Source organism: Megascapheus bottae, unplaced genomic scaffold (assembly GCF_031878675.1).
Source record: "Megascapheus bottae isolate mThoBot1 unplaced genomic scaffold, mThoBot2.hap1 HAP1_SCAFFOLD_79, whole genome shotgun sequence".
In the NCBI taxonomy this organism is placed as follows: domain Eukaryota; kingdom Metazoa; phylum Chordata; class Mammalia; order Rodentia; family Geomyidae; genus Megascapheus; species Megascapheus bottae.
In genome coordinates this window covers 599642-625627 of record NW_028327439.1, presented here as the reverse complement: position 1 = coordinate 625627, position 25986 = coordinate 599642, and the positions used below count along the sequence as shown (strand labels likewise).

General features: G+C 42.0%; 1 protein-coding gene across 1 annotated transcript; it reads right to left on the bottom strand.

Annotated features, from left to right (window-relative positions):
* Positions 1 to 1323: 1323 nt before the first annotated feature.
* On the bottom strand, positions 1324 to 22669 carry LOC150039852 (uncharacterized). Its single transcript, XM_090327564.1, is given in 6 exon segments — positions 1324 to 3104; positions 3545 to 3700; positions 5852 to 5941; positions 6707 to 6833; positions 21806 to 21935; positions 22476 to 22669. Coding segments are annotated over 6 exon segments (1905 nt in total). The 3' UTR covers positions 1324 to 1896.
* Between the last annotated feature and the right edge of the window lie 3317 nt (positions 22670 to 25986).

Sequence of the window (25986 nt, the reverse complement as noted above, 5' to 3'; positions counted from 1 at the left end):
ACACAGGCTCTTCACTTTATGAACACCGGTGTTTTATTAAAACTCATTCAGCAGAACAAAAGAACAGGCTACGAGTCACAAGTGATTCATCATCAGTGAGTAATTAAATATAAAGGCAACACTGAAGTCATTTTGGACTTACTCATCCAAAACCAAATACTTAAGACTCTTGTCTTTACCCAACAAAGAAACCAGAAGTAGAGCTGGGGCTCAAGTGGTAAGCATTAGCATTGGGCAAAGATGCTAAAGGAGTGCTTATTCTCTAAGTTCAAGCTAAATGACTTGTGTACACAGACAAACACACACACACACACACACACACACACACACACACACACACACACACACACACAAAATATATCCCCAAAAGTGTGTCCTTACATGTTTTCTGAATGTTTCCTAAATAACTTGAGGCATAACGTGATGAAAAGCATTTTCCTATTGTGCAAATTTTGCAATAAACAAGGAATAGTATCTTCCATTCAAAAATTGAATTTGAAATAGTAAGTCATTTCTGTTTTAATGCATGGACCACACACAGAAGAGACTTTACAGGAGCAGTGGAGAAATTGATGCTCTCAGGTCCTTGGCTCAAATTGTGAGTCTTTCCCCATCCATCACTCCCCAGACCATCGTGAAGATTCTTATTCCAGTCTCAGTAGGACAGAGCTCTTATTACTGAGTTAATAAAATTAACAACACAAAACATTCCCTATTATAAAAGCCACAAGTCAACAACTTCACTCTCCTAATTATTTGCAAATCCTGAAGTAATTAATGCCCATCGTTTGTGTTCATTTCCTCTGGATAATATTCAGGGATTTCACCACTAAACACAATGAGAAGTGTTGGCTCAGTAAGTGCCCAAGCTGAAGAGTCATTTCCATTACACCTAGCTTACCTCGGCCATGCAGAATTTCTTGTCCAGTTTAGTAGTCTCTCTCTCTCTCTGTCTCTCTGTCTCTCTCTGTCTCTCTCTCTCTTCCCCCCTTTTCTCTTTTTGGTGACAATCATCAGGCTTGAATTCAGGGCCTGAGCTTCTTTTGCTCAAGATTATCACTCTACCACTTGAAACACAGTGCTGCTTCTGGCTTGCTTTTTATTTAGTAATTAGGAATAGAACCCAGGCCTTCATGCTTGTTAGTTAAGCCACACAGTCACCCCATATACAGGTTTCTGACAATGGTTTTTCTATATTGTATTTATTTCTTCTCTGAGTGCTCTTAATGCTTGCTGAAGGTTGACATGTTTTGAAGAACTTCCCCTAATGCTTACATATTCAGTGATTCTATATATAGCTAAAAGTTTTTCATTACTCAGAATTTCTCTCTTGTGTATGTTCTGAAATGTACTGAAGACTAACTTTTGATTAAAAGTCATTGCACATTTGTTATATTCATTGGTTTTCGTTTCTTCTATGTGAATCAGGTTTGTGATGAACACAAAGGTATGCCTTCCAGGTCGAACACTTCCCACATTCATAGTATTCATAAGGTTTTTCTCTTCTATGTTCATTCTATAGTTAGCCATGGGTTCATGATAGATTTTTCACATTCCTTACATTCATATGGTTTCTATCCTGTGTATGTGGTCTCATGCAAATTCAAGTATGACTTCTTGAAAAACTTTCCCTTTTATTTCATTCATAGGATTCTCTCCTGTGGGTGTTTAGTGATAAATCCTTAGTTGTGCCTTTTGGGTTAAAGACTGAAAATTTGCCACATTCATTAAGGGTTTTATCTTGTGTTGGTTGTGTGACACAAGCTGAGTTTTCTTCCAAAGACTAAAAAGTCTTTCCCATTTATTACATTGCTACGGCTTCCCTAGTGTGTGAATTTCCTTATGCTTCCTGAGGGGTGAAGACTGCATGAAGGACTTTCCACTTTGGTTACATTACTAAGGTTCCTCATATGTGTGAATTCTGTTATGCCTCCCTAGATGTGACTTCCACCTGAAGGTCTTTCCACATTTGTTGCACTCATAAGGTTTCTCTCCTGTGTGTGTTCTCTGATGCAAATTGAGGGTAGACTTCCATCTGAAAGACTTTCCACATTGGTTACATTCATAAGGTTTTTCTCCTCTGTGAATTGTCATGTGTCCGTTGAGGTCTGATTTCCATGTGAAGGATTTTCCACATCTGTTACACTCATAAGGTTTCTCTCCTGTGTGTATTCTCTAATGAACATGGAGTTTTGCCTTCCAGGTGAAAGATTTTCCACATTCACTACATTCATAAGGTTTCTCTCCTGTGTGAGTTCTATTATGCATTGCAAGATATGACTTCCATGTGAAGGCCTTTCCACATGTGTTGCACTCATAAGGTTTCTCTCCTGTGTGTATTCTCTGATGAACACGGAGTTTTACCTTCCAGGTGAAAGATCTTCCACATTCACTACATTCATATGGTTTCTCTCCTGTGTGAGCTCTATTATGCGTAGCAAGATATGACTTCCATTTGAAGGTCTTTCCACATTTGTTGCACTCATAAGGTTTCTCTCCTGTGTGTGTTCTCTGATGCAAACTGAGGGACTACTTCTGTCTGAAAGACTTTCCACATTGGTTACATTCATAAGGTTTCTCTCCTGTGTGAATTGTCGTATGTCTCTTGAGGTTTGACTTCTGTGTGAAGGACTTTCCACATCTGTTACCCTCATAAGTTTTCTCTCCTGTGTGTATTCTCTGATGAACACGGAGTTGTGCCATCCAGTTGAAGGACTTTCTACATTCATTACACTTATAAGATTTTTCTCCAGTGTGTGTTCCCTGATGAACAGTATGTTGTTCCTTCCACATGAAAGACTTTCCACATTTATTATTTTTATAAGGTTTCTCTCCCATGTGTGTTCTCTGATGAACTCGAAGGTGTGCGTTCTGGGTGAAAGACTTTCCACATTTGTTACGTTCATAAGGTTTCTCTCCTGTGTGTATTCTCTGATGCACAGTGAGGAATGACTTCAGTCTGAAAAACTTCCCACATTTATTGCATTCATAAGATTTCTCTTCTTTGTGAGTTCTCTGATGCCTGCTGAAAGCTGACTTCTGGGCGAAAATTTTATTACGTTCCTCATATTTGTAAGGTTTCCCTTCTCTTGGAGATCTGATTTCTCAGAAATTAAATTTTCACACTTGATATACTCATCGGATATCTCAGGATATTTGCTATGAGGTATTGTAAGGTGTATTTCATTAGTGATAGTTTTCTCACATTCCCTACATGTACGAGGAGTCTCTCCTGTGTATATTTTCGGATGTGTAGTGATGGTCAGTGTTAAGTACAATATTTTTCGACACACAGTACATTCAGCATTTTTCCTCCCTCCCTGAAGAATTTCTTGGGAAGGGAGAACAGAATTATGATACTGCAGCTCTTTTGGACTATCACAATTTTGACTAAAATGCTCTGAATATTTGAGGGATTGTTCAACAACAGGAGATATATGAGACCTATATGCAGCATGCATCTCATCAGGCTCAGGAGAGAGAAGCGTGTTCTGACACTTAATGAACTCCTCAGTCCTCAACTCTAAGGTGTTCCCACTAATACTAATCACCTCTGGCTTATGTGTGGAGCTCAAATTAAAAGTTGTTGCTAATCTCACATTTTCCTCTGCTTGGATACTACTTGCAACTGCTACTTCACAAAGACATTCATGTGGACTTTCCTGGCAGGTCTTAAACACATTCTCCATTACTTGGACATCTAAAATGAGTTATAGAAAAAAAAACACAAACATTCATGAGATCCAAATATTCCTCAATGTAAAGGTAAACTCTTAGATATTTTAAAATATAAAAGTGGAAATTGATTTGTGAGAAATATATGCATTTCTCTCTAACATATTAAGAATATTTTACAATGACCAATAATGTTTTTCTGTGTTTTAGTTTTCTTTCTATATAACAAGAAATATTTATTCAAATTACCCAACTATGTATTGCTACAGTTTTAAGCTGAGTACTGCCGATACTATACCTGTAGCTGTTTTTCAAATATTGTTTTATTTATATATTGGGGAATAGCTGTCTTTCTTTTATGAGAAATAATTTATATAATGTGCTGGTTTGCTTCTTTTTTAAACTTTCTTTGTTTTCCTTTCTTTTTTTTTTTCTTGGTTCATAGCCCTGGGTCCTGTGCCTGAACTCTTCAGCAGAAGGCTACAGCCCCTATTCTTGGGCTATAGCCCCACTTCCTGTTTTGTAGAGGTTAACTGGTGATAAGAGTCTCAGGTCCTTTTGTGCCCAGGCTGGCTTTGAACATTGATCCTCAGATCCTGAGTAGCAGCTAGAATTACATTAACCAGCTCCAATGCTACTTTGCTTCTTAACCATTAAGTGAGGAACAGGAATACTTTCTAGACTCAGAGGCCACAAGAGTGGTTTATATGTCTGTTTGCCTTTGATCTAAGCAAGAATGGTTCTTGAGAGTAAGGACTTAAACTTACATCCCTTCAGTCATAACTTCTCACTAACATCTCAATTTAGGTACTTGTGGGAATTTTGAAATTTGTTTCTTTCCATTTGAAGTCTCATCAAAATTCCTTTTCTCACACTCCTGTAACTTAGACACATGGAAGACCAGAAATACTCCACCTCATTGCCTAGTTAATTATCTTCTCTAGAATAAAACATCATGTATTTTTTTTCCCTTCTACTCCTGGCCTTGAACTTAGGACCTGACCACTGTCCTTGGGTTTTCTCAAGGATAGAACATTACCAAGTAAGTCATTACTTCCAGCTTTTTCTATGTATGTGGTACTGAGGAATCAAATGTCTTTGTGCATGCTAGGTAAGCACTCTACCACTAGGTTCAACTAGTGGCTGGAAAGGTTTGGTTCTGAATCCCAGTCTCTGCCTATCAGTGAAAAGCTATTATCTTTACCAGAGAATAAAGCCCTGACACTTATTCCTTGTTCCCTCATATCTTTATAGTCTTAGTTTCAAAAAAAATAACATCTCATTTCTACCTTTCTTTATTTCTCTCTTTTTTTTTCTTTATCACTCATGGGACTTAAACTCTGGACCTGCGTGTTGCCCCTGAGCTCCTCAGCTCAAGGCTACTGCCCTACCTAATTGAGCCATAGTCCCACTTCCCATTTTCTATTGGTTCATTGGAAAGAAGAGTCTAAGTTCCTTTTGTTATTGGTCTGGCTTTGAACTTTGATCCTCAGATCTCAGCCTCCTAAGTTGCTAGGATTACAGGCTTGAGCCACCAGCACCAGGCTTTCTCGTTTTATTTTGTTTCACATTGATTTCCACAGAGAAATCTACCTTTAACTCTACTGCCACATAGAATTCATTATATCACCATATGATTCTTGGGGTTGGGAGTTTGGCCTAGCATGCACAAAGACCTGGTTCAATTCCTTGGTACCACATACACAGAAAAAAGCCAGAAGTGGTGCTATAGCTCAAGTGGTAGAGAGCTAGCCTTGAGAAAATCCAAGGATCATGCTCAGGCCTGAGTCCAAGGCCAGGACTGACAAAAAGAAAAATGATTCTGGGCCAGGAGTTTGGCCTAGTGGTAAAAGTGCTTGCCTAGCATTCATGGAGACCCGGGTTCGATTCCTCGGTACCACATACATAGAAAAAAGCCGAAAGTGGTGTTGAAGCTCAAGTAGTAGAGCTCTAGCCTTGAGAAAGTCCAAGGACAGTGCTTAGGCCCTGAGCTCAAGCCCAGGACTGGCAAAAAGAAAAAAAAAGAAAAATTATTCTTTATTCATTCACAAAGAATCCCCTAGGTTCCACACACAGGACTTAGGGTAACTAAGAACATTATTACTCAGTACATCCCAACATGAACTTACCAACTAGGCTCAGGCTCCAACATCAATATGAAGATGCCTTAACTCACCTGTGGTATTCTTGTCAGAGGAATTTCCCATCCAGGGTTCTGCACCTTGCTCTAGCTTGACAATCAATACAGGTTTGGGAACACAGAGCCCTGTAAATTAGAAATAGTGGAGAAATATTGCTTATGCTGGGTCATCATTTCTTTAATATCTCAGACATCCAGCTCACAAGGTAGCTATTCAATCTTTTCTTTATTTCTCACTAGCTCCATGGTTGACATTTCCCTAGCTCTGGATTCATTTTGTATGACATAAACTTAGGTCTTTTGCTCAAGGCTGGAAATCTACCACTTTGAGGTCCAGCGCCACTTACACGCATGGGTCTTCAGGCATGCTAGACAAGCACTCAACCACAAGGCCAAATTCCCTGCCCTCCACCAACATTTTTGAGGGGTTAATTGCAGTTATAGAATTTAATGGGGACTTTTCTGCCATTGCTGGCTTCAAATTAGAATTCTCAGATTTCTTCCTCCTGAGTGTCTAAGAATACAGGCCTGAAATGAAACGTTGTACGTATTTCAGGTTTCCATTATAAACTCACTGTTTAGTGATTTGTAGATCCTATTTCCAATAATGATATATATTCTATTCTAGAAAATTTATCCACTTACAATTACTGTGTAAGTTTGGAATGTTGTCTCCATTAGTGGTAACATAATTTAGAACTTTTGTCAAAGTGCTGATTAGGTATCCTGAAGAATGAGAACAAAATTACCTTAGGTTTTCCTTAGAAAGAAATGATACTTCTCAGGGACTGGAATCTTACATTTAAAAAGCATTGAAAGTTTGATAAATATTCACGTATCTACAAAATAACAAGGCACTTGACCTTATAAGTTAATTTGACTTTTGCCCACCTAATGACACCAGGTTGCTGTAGGTCTCCAGCATTACATCTCTGTACAGGGTCCTCTGAGCATTGTCCAGATCCTGCCACTCCTCCCAGCTGAAGTCTACAGCCACATCATCAAATGACACAGACTTCTGTAATGGCACATTTCCATCAAGCAATTAGCCCTGAGTTATAAACACACCATGTCTGGAATTTTATTCTTCTACATGAATGCTTTAGACTTCTATAAAATATTGACCTGAAGAGCTTAGGGATGATGCCTAGGCCCAGAGTTCAAGTCCCATGACCCAAAAAAGAACAAAAAGGCAAACCAGGTGTTGGTGGCTCACACCTATAATCCTAGATACTCAGGAGACTGAGATCTGAGGACCATGGTTCAAAGCAAGCCTGGCACAGAATTCCATGAGACTCATTTCCAATCACCCACCTGAAATTGGGTAATGGCTTGTGGCATATAATGGCAGAGCAACTGTGGTACCAAGAAAAAGGAGAGGGGAGGCAACAGATTTAGGTTATAAATGGAATTATTCCACTGAAAAGAAACTACATTATATGATGGTATATGCTGGTACTGTGAGAACATTGCAAAATCTTAGGGTATGAAGTAATAATACAGTGAAGTACATGCACAATGTTAATTTCCTATGTCTGGCATAATAATCAGTTGGGGAAGAAATATTTTTCCTCTTTTTCATTTTTGTATGTTGTAGGACTTTTACTCTGGCTCTGAGCACTGTTCCTGAGCTCTTCACCTCAAGGCCACCATCCTTCCTAGGAAGATACAGTGCCACTTCCCATATTCTAATGGTTGGCTGGAGATGAGAGTCTCACAGATTTTTAATAGCCAGATTGGCTTTGAACCAAATCCTCAGATATCAGCCTGATATCTGAGTAGGTAAGATTATAGGTATAAGTCTCTGCACCTGGCAAGAAATTTATTTGTTGCTGTTTTATATTACTACAACAAGTTTACTGTATGTTTTCCTTTTTAAAAAGCACTAAGGGTTCAGACTGAGGATGGCCTTTCTTCTGTACATACTGGGGTAGTGTTAGAGAAAGGGCAGCTGTAGGGTCAAATTTATTATAAAAACTAGTAGTAGCAAAGTATATGTGAAATTTAGTCTGTGGTTACTTCTTTATGAAGAAGACAGACAAACTATTATAATACATTATAGCTACAACATAATAGACTTTTCAAAGGAATATATAAACTGGGCATGGTGGCTCACACCTTTAAACCTACTTACTCAGGAGGCTGAGATCTGAGGATCAAGGTTCAAAGCCAAGCCGGGCACAAAAGGATCTGAGAATCTTATCCCCAGTTAACCTCTAGAAAACGGGAAGTGGGGCTTGGCTCAAGGGTCAGTCAGTAGCCTTAAGCTGAAGAGCTAAGGGACAACACCCAAGCTGAGTTCAAACCCCATGACCCACCAAAAAAAAATCAAAGGAATATATTAGGTTTCTTATATTTGTGAGATGCACAGATTCAACTAACCATAAAACCAAAATGCCTGAAAAACTATGGTGCCTGTATTCAACATGCAGCCTTTGGGGGAAAAAAAAGAAACAAAAAAGAAAAAACTGTCATTATCCTATGAACAAAGTAGTATAGAAAATACTTACACAGGATTTAAAGTGTAATAGGCATGATGAATGATTTAAAGTGTAGGGAAGGATGTGTGAACATTATATGGAAGCCACATAAGAAATGAATATCAGATGAGACAATCAGATAATAAATAGCCCAAGGGCCATTAAAATGAAATTGTATTAATATTGTATTATAAATATAGTAAACATATAAGGTACCATCTGATTTAAACAAAAGCAAAAAACAAAATTCAATAAGCTATCCAAAGAGACATACATTGAATACAGAGAAACAAAAATTAGTAAATACGAAAATACCACATGCAAAGATCACTAATAAGCTGGGTGACAGTAGCTCAGGCCTGTAATCCAAGCTACTCAGCAGACTGAGTACTGAGGATTGTGGATCAAAGACAGCTTGGGCATGGAGCATGAAAGTCCATGGATGCTCATCTCCAATTAACTGCCAGAAAACTGAAAGTGGTGCCTTGGCTCAAGTGATAGAGTGATAGTCTTAAGCTGAAGAACTCAGCAACAGCGCCCATGCCCAGCAAACAAAAAAAAATAAAAATCACTAATGAGGGACAGGAGCATGGTCTAGTGGTAGAGTGCTTGCCTAGCATGAATGAAGCCCAGGGTTCAATTTGCTAGAAACACATACACAGATAAAGCTCAAAGTGGGGCTTACCTCAAGTGGTAGAGCAATAGCCTTAAGCAAAAAATATCTAAGAACAGTGCCCGCGCCCTGAGTTCAAGCCCCAGGACTGACAAAAAAAAAAAAAAAGAAAATCACTATTGGAAAACACAAACAGTGATAATATGAAAATAAATAAATACTTAAACATCAGCACAAATCGTTTCACCACAGATACACAACACTTGATTAGAGACAAATCATACATCTGGATAATAAAAGTTGAATGCTGAAAAGGAGGTCTCCAAGGATGTTTAATAGGCCATGAAATTATAATTTTTTAAATGTACCATTACTACTGGAAAATTAATATTCCTCTTCCTGATAGAAGAACCAGACAAAAAAGTCAGCAGGAAGGCCGGGAGTTTGGCCTAGTGGTACCGTGCTTGCCTAGCATGTATGAAGACCTGGGTTTGATTCCTCAGTACCACATGTTGGGGCCTGATCCCCATCTCTGAGACCTGTTCAACATTTCTGCTCAGGGACCATTAATGAGCTTTGGCCAGGCATTTCTCACGTTCTTTGCATACCTCTCTTAAGGCATCTCTGTGTACATGATTCCACTGAGCCCCCCCCCCCCCCCGGAGCGCAGGTCGCCAGTGCTTTCCTGCACTTGTCCCACCCAGTACCTAAAAGTTTGCCCTGTACTCTTAGTGATAGCATTGTGGCCCTCTTCCTATTGGCTAGTTTCCCAGTTGCCACCTTCCCTTTCCCCAACTGTGTATAACTAAGTGCCTGTTGCAATAAAAGTGAGATCTGATGCACTTTCATGGTTGACACAGCTCCTGGCTCAGTGTGGTTTCTTCCCCAGTAATTGGGGGAGGGCTGTGTCATCAATACTTACTACCTCGCTTGGTTTCGGGAGACTTCAGGCTGGCCCTGGGTGTCCCTCCCTATACCCTTGTTGCTCCAGAGTAGCAACACCACATACATAGAAAAAAGTAGGAAGTGGTGCTGTGGCTCAAGTAGTAGAGCTCTACCCTTGGGAAAGCCCAAAGACAGGCCCTGAGTTTAAGGCCCAGGACAGGCAAAAAAAAAAAAAAAAAAGCAGTCAGCAGAAACACACGCCTTTTCTTAACCTAAATGCTATTTATAAAGCACTGTCAAGTTACAATTACCAAGGCAGACATTCTGGAAGTAAATCTCAAGATAAACTTTCTAGAAATCAATATGAGAAATAAAAAGCTACAAGTTATAAATACATTAAAGTCAAATAATACATTTCTGTGAGTGAAATAAACACAGGGAAACTAGAAAGATCTGGAAGAAATGTACACTATCATGGTGACATAGAGAATGTTAAAGGTAGTCTCTTTCTTCACCTTTGAAATAAAAACAAACCATTTTTTTTTGGTACGGTGTATTCACCTGTTATCTTCTGGGTTGTGGGGGGAAGCCAGAGAACTGAAGGGAAGTAGGGTGAAAAAGTACAGCTGGACAGTACTCAGACCTAGTTCAAGCCTAAGGTCTGGTAAAAAAAAAAGGGGGGGGGAGGGGGAGCTGGGGAAGGTGGGGATGGTGGCTCACTTTTATAATCCTAGATACTCAGGAGGCTGAGATCTGAGGATCAAGGTTCAAAGACAGCTTGGTACAAAAAGACCTGAAAGTCTTATCTCCAATTTAACTTTAGAAAATGGGAAGTCGGACTTGGCTCCAGAATACGATGGTAGCCTTCAGCTGAAGAACTCAGGGACAGTGCCCAAGCTGAGTTCAAGCTCCATGACCCACAAAAAAAAAAGAATATGGAAAAATATGGATTCTGTGAACTTGATCAGGGATATAAATCCTGTACATGTCTCTTTTCCTGTTGAAATAACTAATTGGAAATATTTTTGAAGTTTTTACCTAGAAATGTACACTATAAGTGGAATTATTAACAAACACATATGGACAAAAGATACATATTATTGTAATATGTGTATGCTGCTTTTAGTTTTTGTATCTTTTCACTGACGATGGTTCAAATGAGTCACATATTCCTGAATCATTTCTCCCAGTTGAAAAATGCCACACATGTTAGCTTGTACTAAAGTTCTTGAGAAATCAAAAGCAACTACTAAGCAAATGTATAAGATTTTCCATCAGTGATATTTCAAATATAAAAACCCTACTCACTGTATTATTTAGTATCAATACCAGCTTCTAACTTACACTGGCAGTGGATGAGAATCTTCAAATGTACTGAACAGAAAAAAGAAAACTATAGTACCACATCAAATGAGGTTGGACCACTTGAAGGCAATACAATCAGGAAAAATCAAATTATTTGGTGTGCATCAATGGGTGTACACAGAAATTTCTTATAGGGGGACCAAGAGTTTGGCCTAGTGGTAGTGTGCTTGCTTAGAATGCACAAAATCCTGGGCTCGACTTCTTGGTACCACAATCATAGAAAAAGCCAAAAGTGGTGCTGTGGCTCAAATTGTAGAGCTCTAGCCTTAAGAAAACCCAAGAACGCTGCTGAGGCCTTGAGTTCAAGCCCAGGACTGGCAAGACAAACAAACAAACAAATAAATTTCTTGTAGGGAGCCATGAATTTGAGCTGAAGGTAAAAAATTCTGAGAGGTTGGAACTCTACCCTGACAACACTCTGAGAGCTGACCAAGGAAGGGTTAAAACAGACAACTCAGGAGAGGGTTAAGAGACCCTTCCCCAAACTCTTCCCCTTCTTGAGTGCTACAAAGGCTGGGAAATGAACTTTGGATGCTGTTGATTTTTTTTTTGCCAGTCCTTGGTCTTCAACACAATGCCTGAGCACTGTTCTTGGGTATTCTTCAAGGCAGGCACTCTACCACATGAGTCAGAGCAGCACTTCTGCCTTTTTCTTTTTCTGTTTCTTTTTTTGTGGGTCCTGGGGATTTAAATCTGGGCCTGGGCGCTGTCCCTGAGCTCTTCAACTCAAGGCTACTGCCCTATCCCTTGAGCCACAGAGCCACTTCCCATCTTCTATTGATTGATTGGAGATAAGAGCCTCACAGTTTTTAGTGCCAGGCTGGCTTTGAACTGTGATCCTCAGAGCTCAGCCTCCTGAGTAGCTAGCATTACAAGTGTGAGCCTCTGCACTTGACAATTCTGGCTTTCTCTGTGTATGTGGTCCTGAGGAATTGAACCTGGGTCTTCGTGCATACTAGGCAAGCACTCTACCGCTAGGCCACACTCATGACCCTGCTGTTGGCCTTTAAGGTGTGGTAAAGTGAAGTTCACATTTGGACTTTCTCCAGGCTCTAGTTTGCAGACTCAAAAAAATAAGTGAAAAAGTGTCTCTCCCAAACTCTTTTTTGGCTCTGATTGTAGCATTAATATAGATGATTTATTTTTTAGATGTATCCATGGTAACCTTCCCTGTGTGAACTCTAGCAAATATACTTGCTTTTGTGTACTCAAGTGCCAGTGAATCTTGGGAGCCCTGGCCTCCCCTCCCCCATGATCCCATGTCTCTGTTTATGTCTTTCTATTTTTCTAATTTTCTTTGGTACTGTTATCTTATAAAATTGTTCAGGGTTACAGTTAACAATTTTCCTACATTGTTGATAAGAAAAGTATCAATTTGCAAGGTGTGATGGCTCACATCTCTCATCCTAGCTACTCTGGAGGCTGAAATCTGAGGTTCTCGGTTCAATGGCCCTGGCTATGCAAGCCGAGCATTTCAATCCTTCTGCCATTCCTATAATATCACTCATATTACAGGCATTCCTTACAATCCTCAAGGTCAAGGCATCGTGGAGAGAGCTAATGGATTATTAAAACATCAAATTGCTAAAATAAAGAAAGGAGAGTCGTATCCCGCTACTCCTGTGAATATACTTAATCATGCTTTATTTGTTTTAAATTTTTTGAATCTGGATTCAAATAATTTATCTGCTGCTCAGCGATTCTGGGAAAAAAGAGAGCAACGTGCTTTTGCCTTAGTAAAATGGAAGGATCCCCTAACTGGTGCTTGGCACGGACCAGATCCTGTTCTAACCTGGGGTAGAGGGCATGTATGTGTTTTCTCACAGGAAGAAAATGATGCCCGTTGGCTGCCCGAACGCTATGTTCGGATTGTGGAGAGTGACAGTGGTCATCCAAGCAGCGACTCACTGGACCTTCACCCCCAACCCTCCAGTAATGCATCCAGTAATGGGGAAAAGACCTGAATTCATGTTTTTGTGTTAAGTGTAAAAGTCTCTGTTTCTTTGTCATGTTCGTGTTACATATTTTTTCTTGTCCAGTTTTGTCTTTGAAATTGGTACCAGTTTTAAATATGGATCCTTATGGTTTTTCTAAAGTTTTCTTTTGAACCTGGTTCTCACCTGCAAGAGTAAAATTGGCAAAGCTCTCTTGACACAAACTTCCGGAAAATGAATGGCCAATATTAATTTTGTGCACTTTAAAATCTTTGAGTATGAATGTGTGTGAATGAGTGAGTGAATATGTTCAAGCTTTAATCAAGAAAATCATTTAGGTTTGAATTATTGCATTGTTTTAAAGAAGGGGGAGAATGGAACATTAGATCAGAAAAAAAAATGAACTTGATGTTCGTATGACAGCTCTTAAGTCCCATTAAGAAGGTCGAATCAGTAAATTGGAGAGAGAACTCCGAGAGCATCAAGGGAGGCACTTAGAGCCGAGAAAAGAGCCTCAAGAACCTACTAATAAGGTCCCAGAACAGCAGAGACAAATCATGTTGAAAACTACTGCAGCTTCTGAAGAATGAGGAATTGCCATCACTTCAGATCCACCAACAGCCAATATCAAGCCAAGTGCTGTTGTTTCTACTCCAAGTAAAGTGACAACTGAAGCTATGGTTGGGAACAAATCAACACCTATGGCCAGTACCCGTCCAATGGTCACATCTGCAACAGTCACCAATCGAACAACTCCGCAGATCTAAGCCCCAGATGGATGAATTCCCCCCCGAGAGGAATCGCAGTCAAGGATGGGATAAGAGGGGACGCTCTCTGACCAACCTAAGACAGGGCGTTCAGCTTGATCTGAAGAAGTTCCCCATGACGGGTAAGGCAGAGTCAGCGATCCACTCAACCTAAGACAAGCAAGTCCGCATCTTTTAAAAGAAAGACGGGGGAGATGTTGGGGACCGACTGTGGGGTCAATGACCTTGGACCTGACCTTGGACCTACACAACTGTATACAGAAGGAAGTAACTCTTATCATGATGACTTTAAGCAATGTCAATCAGTTCTTATCATGATGACTTTAAGCAATGTCAATCAGTTCTTATCATGATAACTTTAAGCAATGTCAATCAGTTCTTATCATGATGACTTTAAGCAATGTTAATCCTTTCTCATTTATCCTGTATGTGATTTGTTTACTATTTTGTATGAATGTAGCCTCTAGCAGTTCCCTAGTTTTAAGAAGAGTATTTAAGGTCGGAACTAAAAATAAACGAGCGAGTCTTAGGCGGCAGTCTGGAGCTCACAGACTTCTTGGACTGCTGACTTGGGCTGTAGTCCTCCCGAACTCCATCTGTTTGTCTCTCTTCTATTTTTTCCTAGTCATTGCCCCTATTTCAGGAATCCCAATCCACGAACCCTGGTTTGCTGCCGGCTGGCCCCGGCACATTTCTAGGCTAAACATGTAAAGAACCCTGGACATCCTCCTGGAGATATAGCACCTAATAAACGTACATCATAAAATACCCCAAACAACTATCCTCAGCCAAGATGAAAAATATCGGATTTTGGGGTTTTTTATTGTTTGTTTTGCTTTTTGGTCAATCATGGGACTTGACCTCCAGGCCTGGGTGCTGTCCCTCAGTTCATCAGCTGAAGGCTACCACCCTACCCATGAGCCAGAGTGCTGTCCTTGAGTTCTTCAGCTCAAGGATACTACCCTACCCTTGAGACAAGCCTCATTTTCCATTTTCTAGAGGGTAATTAGAGATAAGAGTCTCAAGGTCCTTTTGTACCCTGGCTGGCTTTGAACCAAGATCCTCAGATTTCTCAGCCTCTTCATAAGACATTTTAACGTAGTGTTTATGCTTCACTGACATCAACTGGAAATAGAATTTCCTAAGAGAAATAATACTTCTTTGGGCAGATTGTGACAGAACAGTAACAGTAGCTAAAACTTCAGGGTAGGTAACATCTACAAATCATACAACGTTGACCAAGATACATTACCACACCAAAAGCCTTGTATAACTTTTATTACAAACCCAAAGATCCCACCCCAACACTTTTTCATCAGTCAGGACGAGCCAACACGCTAAAGCTAGCATCAGCATATCCATAGATGGGTCATTTGGGATAAGTCTGAGAGATCATGTACTAGAAATGAGAGTGGGAAGAAGCTGAATAATTTGAGAGACTAGAATAAGTGGTTAGTACCTAGAAAGATACTCTGGTTGGACAGTTATCCCTGTACTCCTCATGTCCTTGCTAATAATTAGGCTGTGGCTTATTCCTCAGGCCAGCTCATTTTCTTTCCTAAAAGTTGTTCTAAACCTTTGAACATCACCCAGTTATTGAGAGTGTTGGAGGAGAGTACAATGTGAAACTTGTGCTCTGGGAAGCAGAACCAATTATTGCTGAAGGCAAGGAAAGCTAAAAACATCTTCCTCTTCCTGTGCTTTTCTGCCTATGTTGTGTAGGGCTTGGCAGAGTTGGTGGAATCTATCCTTTTAGGAGGGAGACTCCTATTCATAGGGTGACCTACTTCAAACATTGCCAGGCTCCATTTCTAAAAACATAGGACCAGCACACACTACTCCAATATCCCATGTAGAACTTTCTCTAGACACATGGTTATGTATGAACATGTGAGAACTCAAGCCAGCAGTCCTAAGAAGGATAGCATGGCAGTAGCAAAACAGAAACTCATCTAGGAGAAACAAATCTTACTGATCATAATAATGTTGTAAGAAAGACCATCAGAAGATGGCATGGGAGTAAGATCAGACTGGAAGGTTTTAGGAAGGACATGGAAAGGCTCCAATTCCAGGGAGTAGACATCCCCATCTCTGCCTCTTCTGGCCAGGAGAGGTCCTTGATGGCCTCAGTTACCTAGTCTTTACAAATGAAGGAGAGGCCTGCACCTCCTTCCCTGGGCCTATGGAGAATTAAGTAGATGGGAACTTAGGCAGAGTAGGGTCTCTGTAGGTGGAATCTCACCTTCAGCACCAGCCAAGGACTGAGTTAAAAAAAACTGTTTCACCTCCTTTCTCTTATCAGGTTCCCATATTTCTAGCAGCTTCCACTTCACTCAACTCTTAGAAAGAACCAGTTCTTTCCTCCTACTACTCCCTCTCTTCATGTCAGTCATGGGTTTGAACACAGGGTCTAGGCCACGTCCATGAGCTTATTTGATCAAGGCTAGTTCTCTACCACTTTGAGCCGCACAGCTTTACCTCTGGATTTCTGAATAGAATTACAGGTGTGAGCCACAGAAGTCCAGATCTTTCTTCCACCCCACTTCCTTCCTTTCCATGCTTTCTCTTTTTTTCCTTCCTTCCTCCATCACTCCCTCTCAACCTCACTGGCTCCCCCTTTTCTTTCTTTGTCTTTTTTTTTGTGGGTCATGGGCCTTGAACTCGGCCTGGGCACTGTCACTGAGCTCTGCAGGTCAAGGCTACTGGTCTACCATTGTTCCAAACCCCACTAGCCATTTTCTAGAGGTTAAGTGGAGATAAAAAAGTCTCAGATCCTTTGGTGCCTAGGCTGCCTTTGAACCCTGATGCTTAGATCTCAGCCTCCTCAGGAGCTAGGATTACAGGTGTGAGCCACGGCACCCAGCTGACATTAATATTATTAAATTTTTTATTTCCATAAATATTTCTACTTAGTGCAACACATTTTATTAAAAAGTGTGATTCTTTCTTTCATTTTGTGCTAGCACTACGGTATGAAATCAGGGCCTGGATGCTATTCCTGATCTACTTTGTTCAAGACTGGAACCTGGAATTCTATCACTTGAGTCACAGCTTCACTTCCAATGTTTTTTTAGTGAATCAGAGATAGAAATCTCATAGTCTTCCTGCCCAGGCTGGCTTTAAACCACAATCCTCAGATGTCAGCCTCTTGAGTAGCCAGGATGAGAGATGTGAGCCACCAACATCTGGCATAGATTCTTTCCTTCTTTTCTTTCTTTTTTTTGCCACTCCTGGGCTCAAGCTCAGGGACTGAGCACTGTCCCTGGGTTTTCTCAAGAGTAAAGCTCTACCACTTGAACCTCAGCACCACTTCCAACTTTTTTCTCTGTATGTGGTAGCAAGGAATCAAATCCAGGGCTTCCTGAATATTAAGCAAGCACTCTACCACTAGGCCAAACCACTAGTCCTGGACTAGTTTCTTTTCAAAAACTTTAATCAGGCTGGGAGTTTGGACTAGTGATAGAGTGCTTGCCTAGGATGAAGAAGACCCAAGTTCAGTTCCTCAGTACCACATACATAGAAAAATCCAGAAGTGGTTCGGTGACTCAACTGGTAGAGCTCTAGCTTTGAGAAAGCCCAAGGACAGTGGTCAGGCCCTGAGTTCAAGCCGCAGGACTGGCCAAAAACACAAAACCCCAAAAAACTTCCATCACAGGCAGGGGTAGCTAGTGCAGTACTGAAGCACAAACCAGGCACTGTGAACAGGGAATACATGCCTCAACTGGCCTAGCATTATTAAAACCAGTTCACACTGAGTAAACTAAATTTCTCATAAATTTACCTAGAAGGGTTGAGAATCTATGCCTTAGTGCCAATGACTATAATCGTAGCTACAGAAAAATCTGAGATTTAAGGACTGGAGTTCAAAGCCAGCCTGGAGAGAAAAATCAGTGAGACTCCAGTAAGCCACTAAGAAGCCAGAAATGGTAGAGTGTACCAACCTTGAGAATGAAAGCTTAAGGCCAGCACCCAGACTATGAGTTCAAGCCCTACTATATCAACAACACATAAGACAGACACAGACACAAAGACACACACCCAGAATCCCTCTAGCCTGTTTGTCTCATGTGTTTCATGTTACATGGACAGAGGAAAGGATTTCTAGGCCACTAGGACACTAGTATGTGTGTGCACCAGTGCTAGAACTTTAACTTAGAGCCTGGGTACTGTCGCTGAGCTTTTTTGTTCAAGGCTGGCAGTCTACCACATGAGTCACAGATCAGATCCGCATCTTTTTTTTTTTTGTGGGTCATGGAGCTTGAACTCATCCAGGGTGCTGTGACTAGGCTCTTCAGCCCAAGGCTACCGCCCTATTCCTGGGCCTGGAATTTGCCCCTTAGCACTTCAGCTCCAGGCTACTGCCCTACCCTTGAGCCAAGCCTGCTTCTCTTTTCTGGAGGTTAACTGGAGATAAGAGTATTAAGGATTTTTATGCCCGAGATTGCTTTGAACTTGATTGCTTAGATCTCAGCCTCCTGAATAGCTAGGATTACAGGTATGAGTCACAGGTATGGCTAGCATCTAGCTTTTTAGGAGATAAGAGTTTCAAGGACTTTCCTACCTTGGAATGGCATTGACCCATAATCCTCAAAAGGCTAACTTACCAAGTACCTTGGGTCACAGGTGTGACCAACTGGCTCCTTTTAGTAAGGTTTTAGTGAAGGACAGCTGGTGAGATTTTTGGTACCTATTCTGTGCTGACGGACTCTGAGACCCCTAAAGTGCCAAAAGGGTTCTGCCAGGATGAGTCAGTATCATACAAGTGACACTGCAGCAACAAACAGCCCTGCCTTATTTCTACTCACAACATGTGTTCAATGTGACTTAGCAGGCAATTCTGTTCTTTCTGTGAGGAACAGAGGCCACCAGGTGAAGTCTCCACTCTGAAACTCTTCCAATATCACTGTAGCAAAGGGAAAGGAACACAGTGACTTTCACATTGACCCATAGGATCTTCATCTATGGTGTTGTAATCACATTACTGTGCCGAACCTGGGAGAGAACTGAAAAGCCTAAGTATACCATGTTCTGGAAAATAAGGCAGGCATGTACATAAACATACACAGAAGTGTTAATATATTCACAAGTGTTGTAGGACCATTGATAAGAAGTCACTTGGTCCATTTTTCTTTTTTTATACTAAAATTTTTGTGCTGATGTGGACAATTGAACTTGAACTCAGGGCTGCTGACACAGTGACTTGAACCTAGGTATTTTTACTCAAGGCTAGTGCTTTACCACCTGATCCACAGATCCACTTCTAGATTTTTGGTGGCTAATTAGGCACAACAGTCTCATAGACTTTCCTGCCCAGGCTGGCTGTGAACAGTGATCCTTAGCTCTTAGCCTCCTGGGTAGTTTGGATTACAGGCATGAGCCATTCCTGGGTCTTGAAATCAGGGCCTGGCCTCGTTGGTCACAATGTCACTTCCAGCTTTTTCTGTTTATGTGATACTGGGAAACTGAACCCAGGGCTTCATGTATGTTAGGCAAGCACTCTATCATTAAGTCACATTCCCAGCCCAGTCTATGACTTATCTCTATTTAATAGGAAAAATAAAACTACAAAGAACAAAAACAGAAGATGTGGCTCACATGGTTCCAATTGTAAGCCAAAAAAGCCAATCAAAAATATGAACGAGGGGGCCAGGAATCTGGCCTAGTGGTAGAGTGCTTGCCTAGCATGCACAAAGACCTGGGTTCAATTCCTCGGTACCACATACATAGAAAAAAAGCTGGAAATGTTGCTGAGGCTCAAGTGATAGAGCTCTAGCCATTAAGAAAGTCCAAGGACAGTGCTCAGGCCTTAACTTCAAGGCCCAGGACTGGCAAAAAAAAACTATGAACTGGTGTTGGGAAAGAACACTTGCACCCATAATCCTTGCTACTTAGGAGGTTGACAACTGAGGACTGCAGCTCGAAGCCACCATGTGGAGAAAAATCCATGAGACTATTACCTCAAATAAATTACTAAGAAAAAGCCAGAAATGGTACTGTTGCTCAGGAGGAAAACTTGAGGGGGGGGAGAACATATTCAAGTTTAGTGCCCAGGTCCTAGTTTAAGCCACAGCACTGGCACTGAAAAAAAGAAAGAAAGAAAGAAAGGAAAGAGCTGGTGGGGTGGCTCATATTTGTAATCCAAGCTACACAGTAGACTGAGATCTGAGGATCTAGTTTCAAAGCCAGCCAGGGCTGAGGACTTGAGACTCTTATCTCCAATTGACCTCTAGAAAATGGGAAGTTGGGCTTGGCGCAAGGGTAGGATGGTAGTCTTGAGCTGAAGAGCTCAGGGACAGTGCCCAGGCCAGTTCAAGTTCCATGACCAAAAAAAAAAAAGAATAGCCGGTTGAAGTGGCTCACATATTTAATCCTTGCTACTATGGAGGCTGAGATCTGAGGATCAAGGTTCAAAGCAAGCCTGGGCACTAATGGCTCTTCTCTTCATTATTCATAGTCTACAGAAAGAGAAATTAAGGTCCAGAGACAGATGGTTGATGATGAACACATGCAGCAAATCAACAGCAGAGCTAAGGATACAGTACTGGCATCCAGACCCCTTTCAAGAAAGAAACACACAAACAAGATATAGGTGGGAGAAAGGTTATGCTGGCTATCAGGATTGGAACCTGGGTTTAGGAAAGAAGTATTCTAATGTTCTTCAGTTTCTGAACAGTAAATAATTACCATAATCCTGGATGTGGGGGCTCACGTCTGTCATCCTAGATACTCAGGAGGTGGAGATCTGAGGATCAGGTTCAAAGCCAGCCTTGGGGACAGACTGTGAGACTCTTATCTCTAATTAAGCACAAGAAAACAGGAAGTGGGACTGTGGCTCCAGGGGTAAAGTGGGAGCCTTGAGTAGAAGAGCTAGGGGACAACCCCAGGCTCAGGGTAGGGTGGTAATCTTGAGCTCAGGGACAGAGCCCAGCCCAGAGCTCCAGCCCCATGTCTCACAAAAATATACATATGTAAAGATCAAGCTGACTACTCCTGGCAGTTTGCAACAACTGGGTAGAATTGCTACTCCCCTACTGATTAGCTCTGTGACAAAGAACCCTCTGTGCTCAAGATACCAAACAGATAATAGCCTGATACTGAGGAGAAAAGAAAACCATCAACCTCAAAATCAGCCTCTTCCCTTCAGGACAGCCAATACTCAGCCAAGTCTGACCCTGATACACAACCCCATAAACAAATCTGAAATATCCCACTATGCAAAGCAATTCAAGCATGCCATATACTTGCCAGAAGATGAGAGATTTGGAGTGATGTGATGGAGCAGGAAAATGCTAGTCCAAGCCAGGTGCCAGTGGTTCACACAAGGGACTGAGATCTGAGAATCCTGGTTCTAAGCCTGCCCAGGCAGTTAATGCTGTAAGACTTTTATCTCCAATGAATCACCAAAAAGCCAGAAGTTCGGTGCCAGCCATGAGTGAAAATTTCTAAAGGGCAGCACACAGGTCCTGAGCTCAGGAACCAGGATCTGAATACTCATACACAGATGAAGGAAGAAAATGATAATTTAGTACAAATGCATGCACATATGTGCAGGTCCATGAGTGAGTTTCAAAGAGGCAAAAGCAATTCCGACCTTGATCATGTGATCATGATCAGTTTGTAGTACAAAAAAATACCATGTAGTGGGACCAGGACTTTGGGAGAGTGCTTGCCTAGCATGCACAAAGACCCGGGTTAAATTCCTCATTTCCACATACATAGAAAAAAGCTGGCAGTGGTGCTGTGGCTCAAGTAGTAGAGCTCTAGCCTTGAGAAAGTCCATGGACAGTGTTCAGGCCCTCAGTTCAAGGCCCAGAAGGGGCAAGAAAACAAAACCAACCATGTCTTATCAATTCAGTGGAGGGAAGGAAGGCATGCGGCATTCTACCCTCAGGGAACTGAAACTCTGGAACGTTTTGGGGGATCCCTCCACTGGGACACCTCTGCACTCCTGGAGAGTCAAAAATGAGAAGTTCCTCAAGAACCAGAAATTCATCTTTCACTCCATCCAAGGGACCTGAAACTCCCAGAAGATCATCGCACTCACTCCCCAAGGTATCCACAGGGCTTGACAAAAAACTAACAAGGGGAATGAGGGGAGCAGGTAAATTGCAAAACAGACTGCCTGAGAAGAAATACAGGATCAGTAGTTGGGGGTGATGATGGGGAGCAGAGATGAAGAGGGAACCAGTCCTACCCAAGGCATCACACCCTGGATACACACATGCAGACAGGGTGCTTCCCAGAATAAGAATGCTTGACCAGGACAGGGGACAGGAGTGGGCAACATAAAAAGAATGTACAGCCTGGAAATTTGAAGCAACAGTTCTGGATTGGGTATCAAGGGACCTGGGTTATAATTCTAACTATTGAGTGGATAAATCTCCATCCTAGGTGCCTCAATTTCCTCCATCTGGCATTATTAACAACAACAACAAAAATAATAATAGGAAGAAGCGCTTTAATGATAATAATAATAGGAAGAAGCGCTGACCCTTCCAGAGCCATCTCTGAGGACACAGACATGAGGAGAAGAAGAAGGAGGTGCAGATTTGAAATAAACACATTGCCGGGGAGGAGGATGGAGCATCCCCGGCCCCATGTCCCCTATGCACTCACCTGTCTGGCCATGGGGACCGGTGCAACCCCAGTTGGGCTGTTGCTTGCGGTGCAGAGCTTATAGCCCCACATAGGGTAAGAAAACCAGGGCCACCAGTACCAGAGCCACTTCCTGCAGAAGCTGCTTCTCCTTCTGCAGTGTCAGGGCCCACCAGCCTTGACTTTTCTTGCTGCAGGATGGAGCTGATCCACATGTGGTCAAAGGGGCATGGAAGAAAGCAGCAGCAGCCATATCCTGGCTCTTATTCTCCTTCACTTCCTCTGCACTTCTGCTGCTCACTTCCTGGGAATTGGACGCTACCACTAACTGGCAGCTGGTGGGGGGAAGAATGTGGAATCACCGCTTCCAGCGCCGATGTTGGGCACAGTGGAGCCACTCAGCTCGGAATTCCTTCTTCTGCACTTTGTAAGATATACTTCATCCATCTTGTGGAAGGTTCCAGTCTATCTAGGTGTGACTTGGGGACGCCAAATATTCCACCTCTTGCATGGCGATGGTGCATCCCACTCCACCCCTGCTGACCCCAGGTGAGAAAGTGCCCAGGTTGGGTTGTTAGGTAGCAACCAGTGCTCCCTGGGCTAGGGTGAGCATGGTGCTTCTTTTGATGCCCCAGCATCAGATGCTGGCCTCCTCTAGTGCTGGGAGCAGAGGAGTTGAGCTTCTCTGGCTTTGCCCATAATGCTGAGGCACCACCCATGCCCACCCCTCCAGAGTCTGAGGCTCCCCACTTGCCTTGGTTGGGCCCTGAGGACATCAAGACCTGCTTTGACCTTGGGGATATCAGTGTACTATGCCATGAAATGGGATCAACTCTGTGACCCCTGTGCACTTTTCCACCCAAGAGCCCTGGGTTTCTTTATGGCAAATATCTCAGATATTGGCTGGGTGCACACCCACGTGTGAAACGAAGTGCAGTCAGTGCCCTCTGCCATGTCTGCTGTCCCTACCAGAGTGGAGGGGAGGCCACATTCCTGGGGATGACACACAAGTGTTAATCAAACCTGACAGTACTAGATTATGCCTGTAATCCTATTCAGGAGGCTGAGATCTGAGGATCGAGATTTGATTCCAGCCTGGCGGGAAAGTCTGCCATATTCTCATCTCTAATAAACTACTCAGAAAATCACAGAAGAGATGCTGTGGCTCAGGTGGTAGAGCACAAAGAGGCCCAGGAACAGCACCCAAGCCCTGAGTCCAAGCCCCAGGACTTGCAAAGAAGAGGAGGAGGAGGTGGAGGGTGAGTATATGTTAAAACTCTCCTTTATGCCCTGCCTTCACTAGTGCTAACTTTGGGTGCTCTGTCACAATGCTTTTGACCAGACACTTCTTTCAACCCAGTCCTAGAAACTTTTTTGCCAGTCCTAGAAACTTGAATTCTGGGTCTGGCATTTTCCCTGAGTTTTCTCAAGGGTGTGCTCTGCTGCTTGCGCCACAGTTTCACTTTGAACTATCTTGGTGGTTAACTGCAGATAAGAGCCTATCAGTCACCTGGTGCTGGTGACTCTGATTTGTAATCCTCGCTACTTAGGAGGCTGAGATCTGAGAATCATGGTTCAAAGTTAGCTCCTGAAACTCTTCACTCTGATTAATCACAGAATGAGTTATAAGGGAGCTGTGGCTTAAGTCATAGAATGCTATGCTTGACCACAAAGAAGCTCAGGGACAGCAACCAAGAGGCAGTGTTCAAGCTTGAGAACTGACTAAGAGAAAAGGAAAAAGAAAAATGATTGGATAGTGATATTTCCCATTCCTAGGGGTTATTATGGCTATGTAATAAACAGAATTTATTGAGCATTTCCTATTGAGACTCTTCTCTCCAATTAATTTCTAGAAAGCAGGAAGTGGGTCTTGGCTCTAGGATAGGGCGGTAGCCTTGACCTGAGGAGCTCAGGGACAGTGCCCCAGCCCACTTGAAGTCCCATGACCCACAAAAGAAAAAAAAAGACTCAAATATGTAGTGCCCAAGCTGGCTTTGAATCACAGTCCACAGTCCTAATATCTCAGCCTCACTGTCTCAATTTAGATCTCTCAAAATATAACAATAAATTTTCCAGAGATTCCCAAATTCTATGTATGAAATCTTAAGGAGGTTTTTTTGCCTTCTTTTTAAATTATGTATTTATTTGTGTATTTGTTTATGCTGTGGATCCTTTGGCTTGAAGTCATAACTTGGGCATTGTCCTTGAGCATTTGCTGTGTTCTACTTGACTTTGCCTTTTTTCTACTTATTTCTTTCTTTGTTTCTTTGTTTCTTTCTTTCTGGTTTCTTTCTTTGTTTCTTTCTCTCTTTCTTTATTCCTTTCTTTCTTTCTTCTTTTTTGCCAGTCCTTAAGCATGAACTCAGGGCCTGAGCACTGCCCTTGTGCTTTCTCAAGGCTAGAGCTCTACCATTGAACCACAGCATCACTTCTGGCTTTTTCTATGTATGTAGTACTGCAAAATGGAACCCGAGTATTCATGCATGCTAGATAAGCACTCTACCACTAGGCAAACTCCTGGACTTGCCTTTTCCCTAATAATTTCTTCAGCTAACTAGTGCAAAGTTTCCTTACAGGCGTTTCCTAGTGCATAGAACACCACCTCCATTACTCTTCAAAGAGACGGTGGTTTGGAGGGATTGGTGTGAATGTGGGTGGGGTAGAAGAATGAAGTTTGATGTAGGTGTATGCTGATATGTAGCTTGATTGATTGCCTCAAACCAGTCTGTTTATTCTTTTCATTTTGTATCGCCTATGTTGTTTTCATTTCCTACCTCTTCTCTGATCCTACAAGTTCCTCTCCGTACCTCTAGGTTACATGTCAAGGGGACCTAAGACTTGTCTTTAAAAAACCTTATCCAATACAATGTGGAATAAATCTTTTTTTTTCTCAGTTGTGGGACTTGAACTGTGGGCCAGGGTGCTGTGCCTGAGCACTTCAGCTCAAAGCTAGCACTCTACCCCTGGAGCCACTTCCGGTTTTCTGCTGGTTAATTAGAGATAAGTCTCACAGATTTTAGTGCCTAGGCTGACTTTGAACCTCAGTCCTCAGATCTCAGCCTCCTGAGCAGCTACGATTACAGTGTGAGCCACCAAATCTGGCTGGAATGAACCTTTTTATCTTCCTCCCTCATATCTGAGATGCTATGTTTTTCTCTGAAAGGCTTACTGTTTTTTTTTTGTTTGGTCAGTTCTGGGGCTGAACTCTAGGCCTGGGTCCTGTCCCTGAGCTCTTCAGCACAAGGCTATCACATTACCCCTTGAGACACAGCACTGCCGCTTCTGGTTTTCAATTGGTTAACTGGAGATCAGAGTCTCACAGTCCATTTTCTGGGCTGGCTTTGAACCATGGTCCTCAGATCTCAGCTTCCTGAGTAGCTAGGATGACAGACCTGAACCATCCTGCCTAGCTTATTATGATTTTTGATCATTTCTTTACATATAACATGATTAGGAAATACTGGGTAAGAAACTTTCATACATGATATTCAATCCTTGAGTATATGGGTTCTTATTGTCTCTTTTTGTGAAG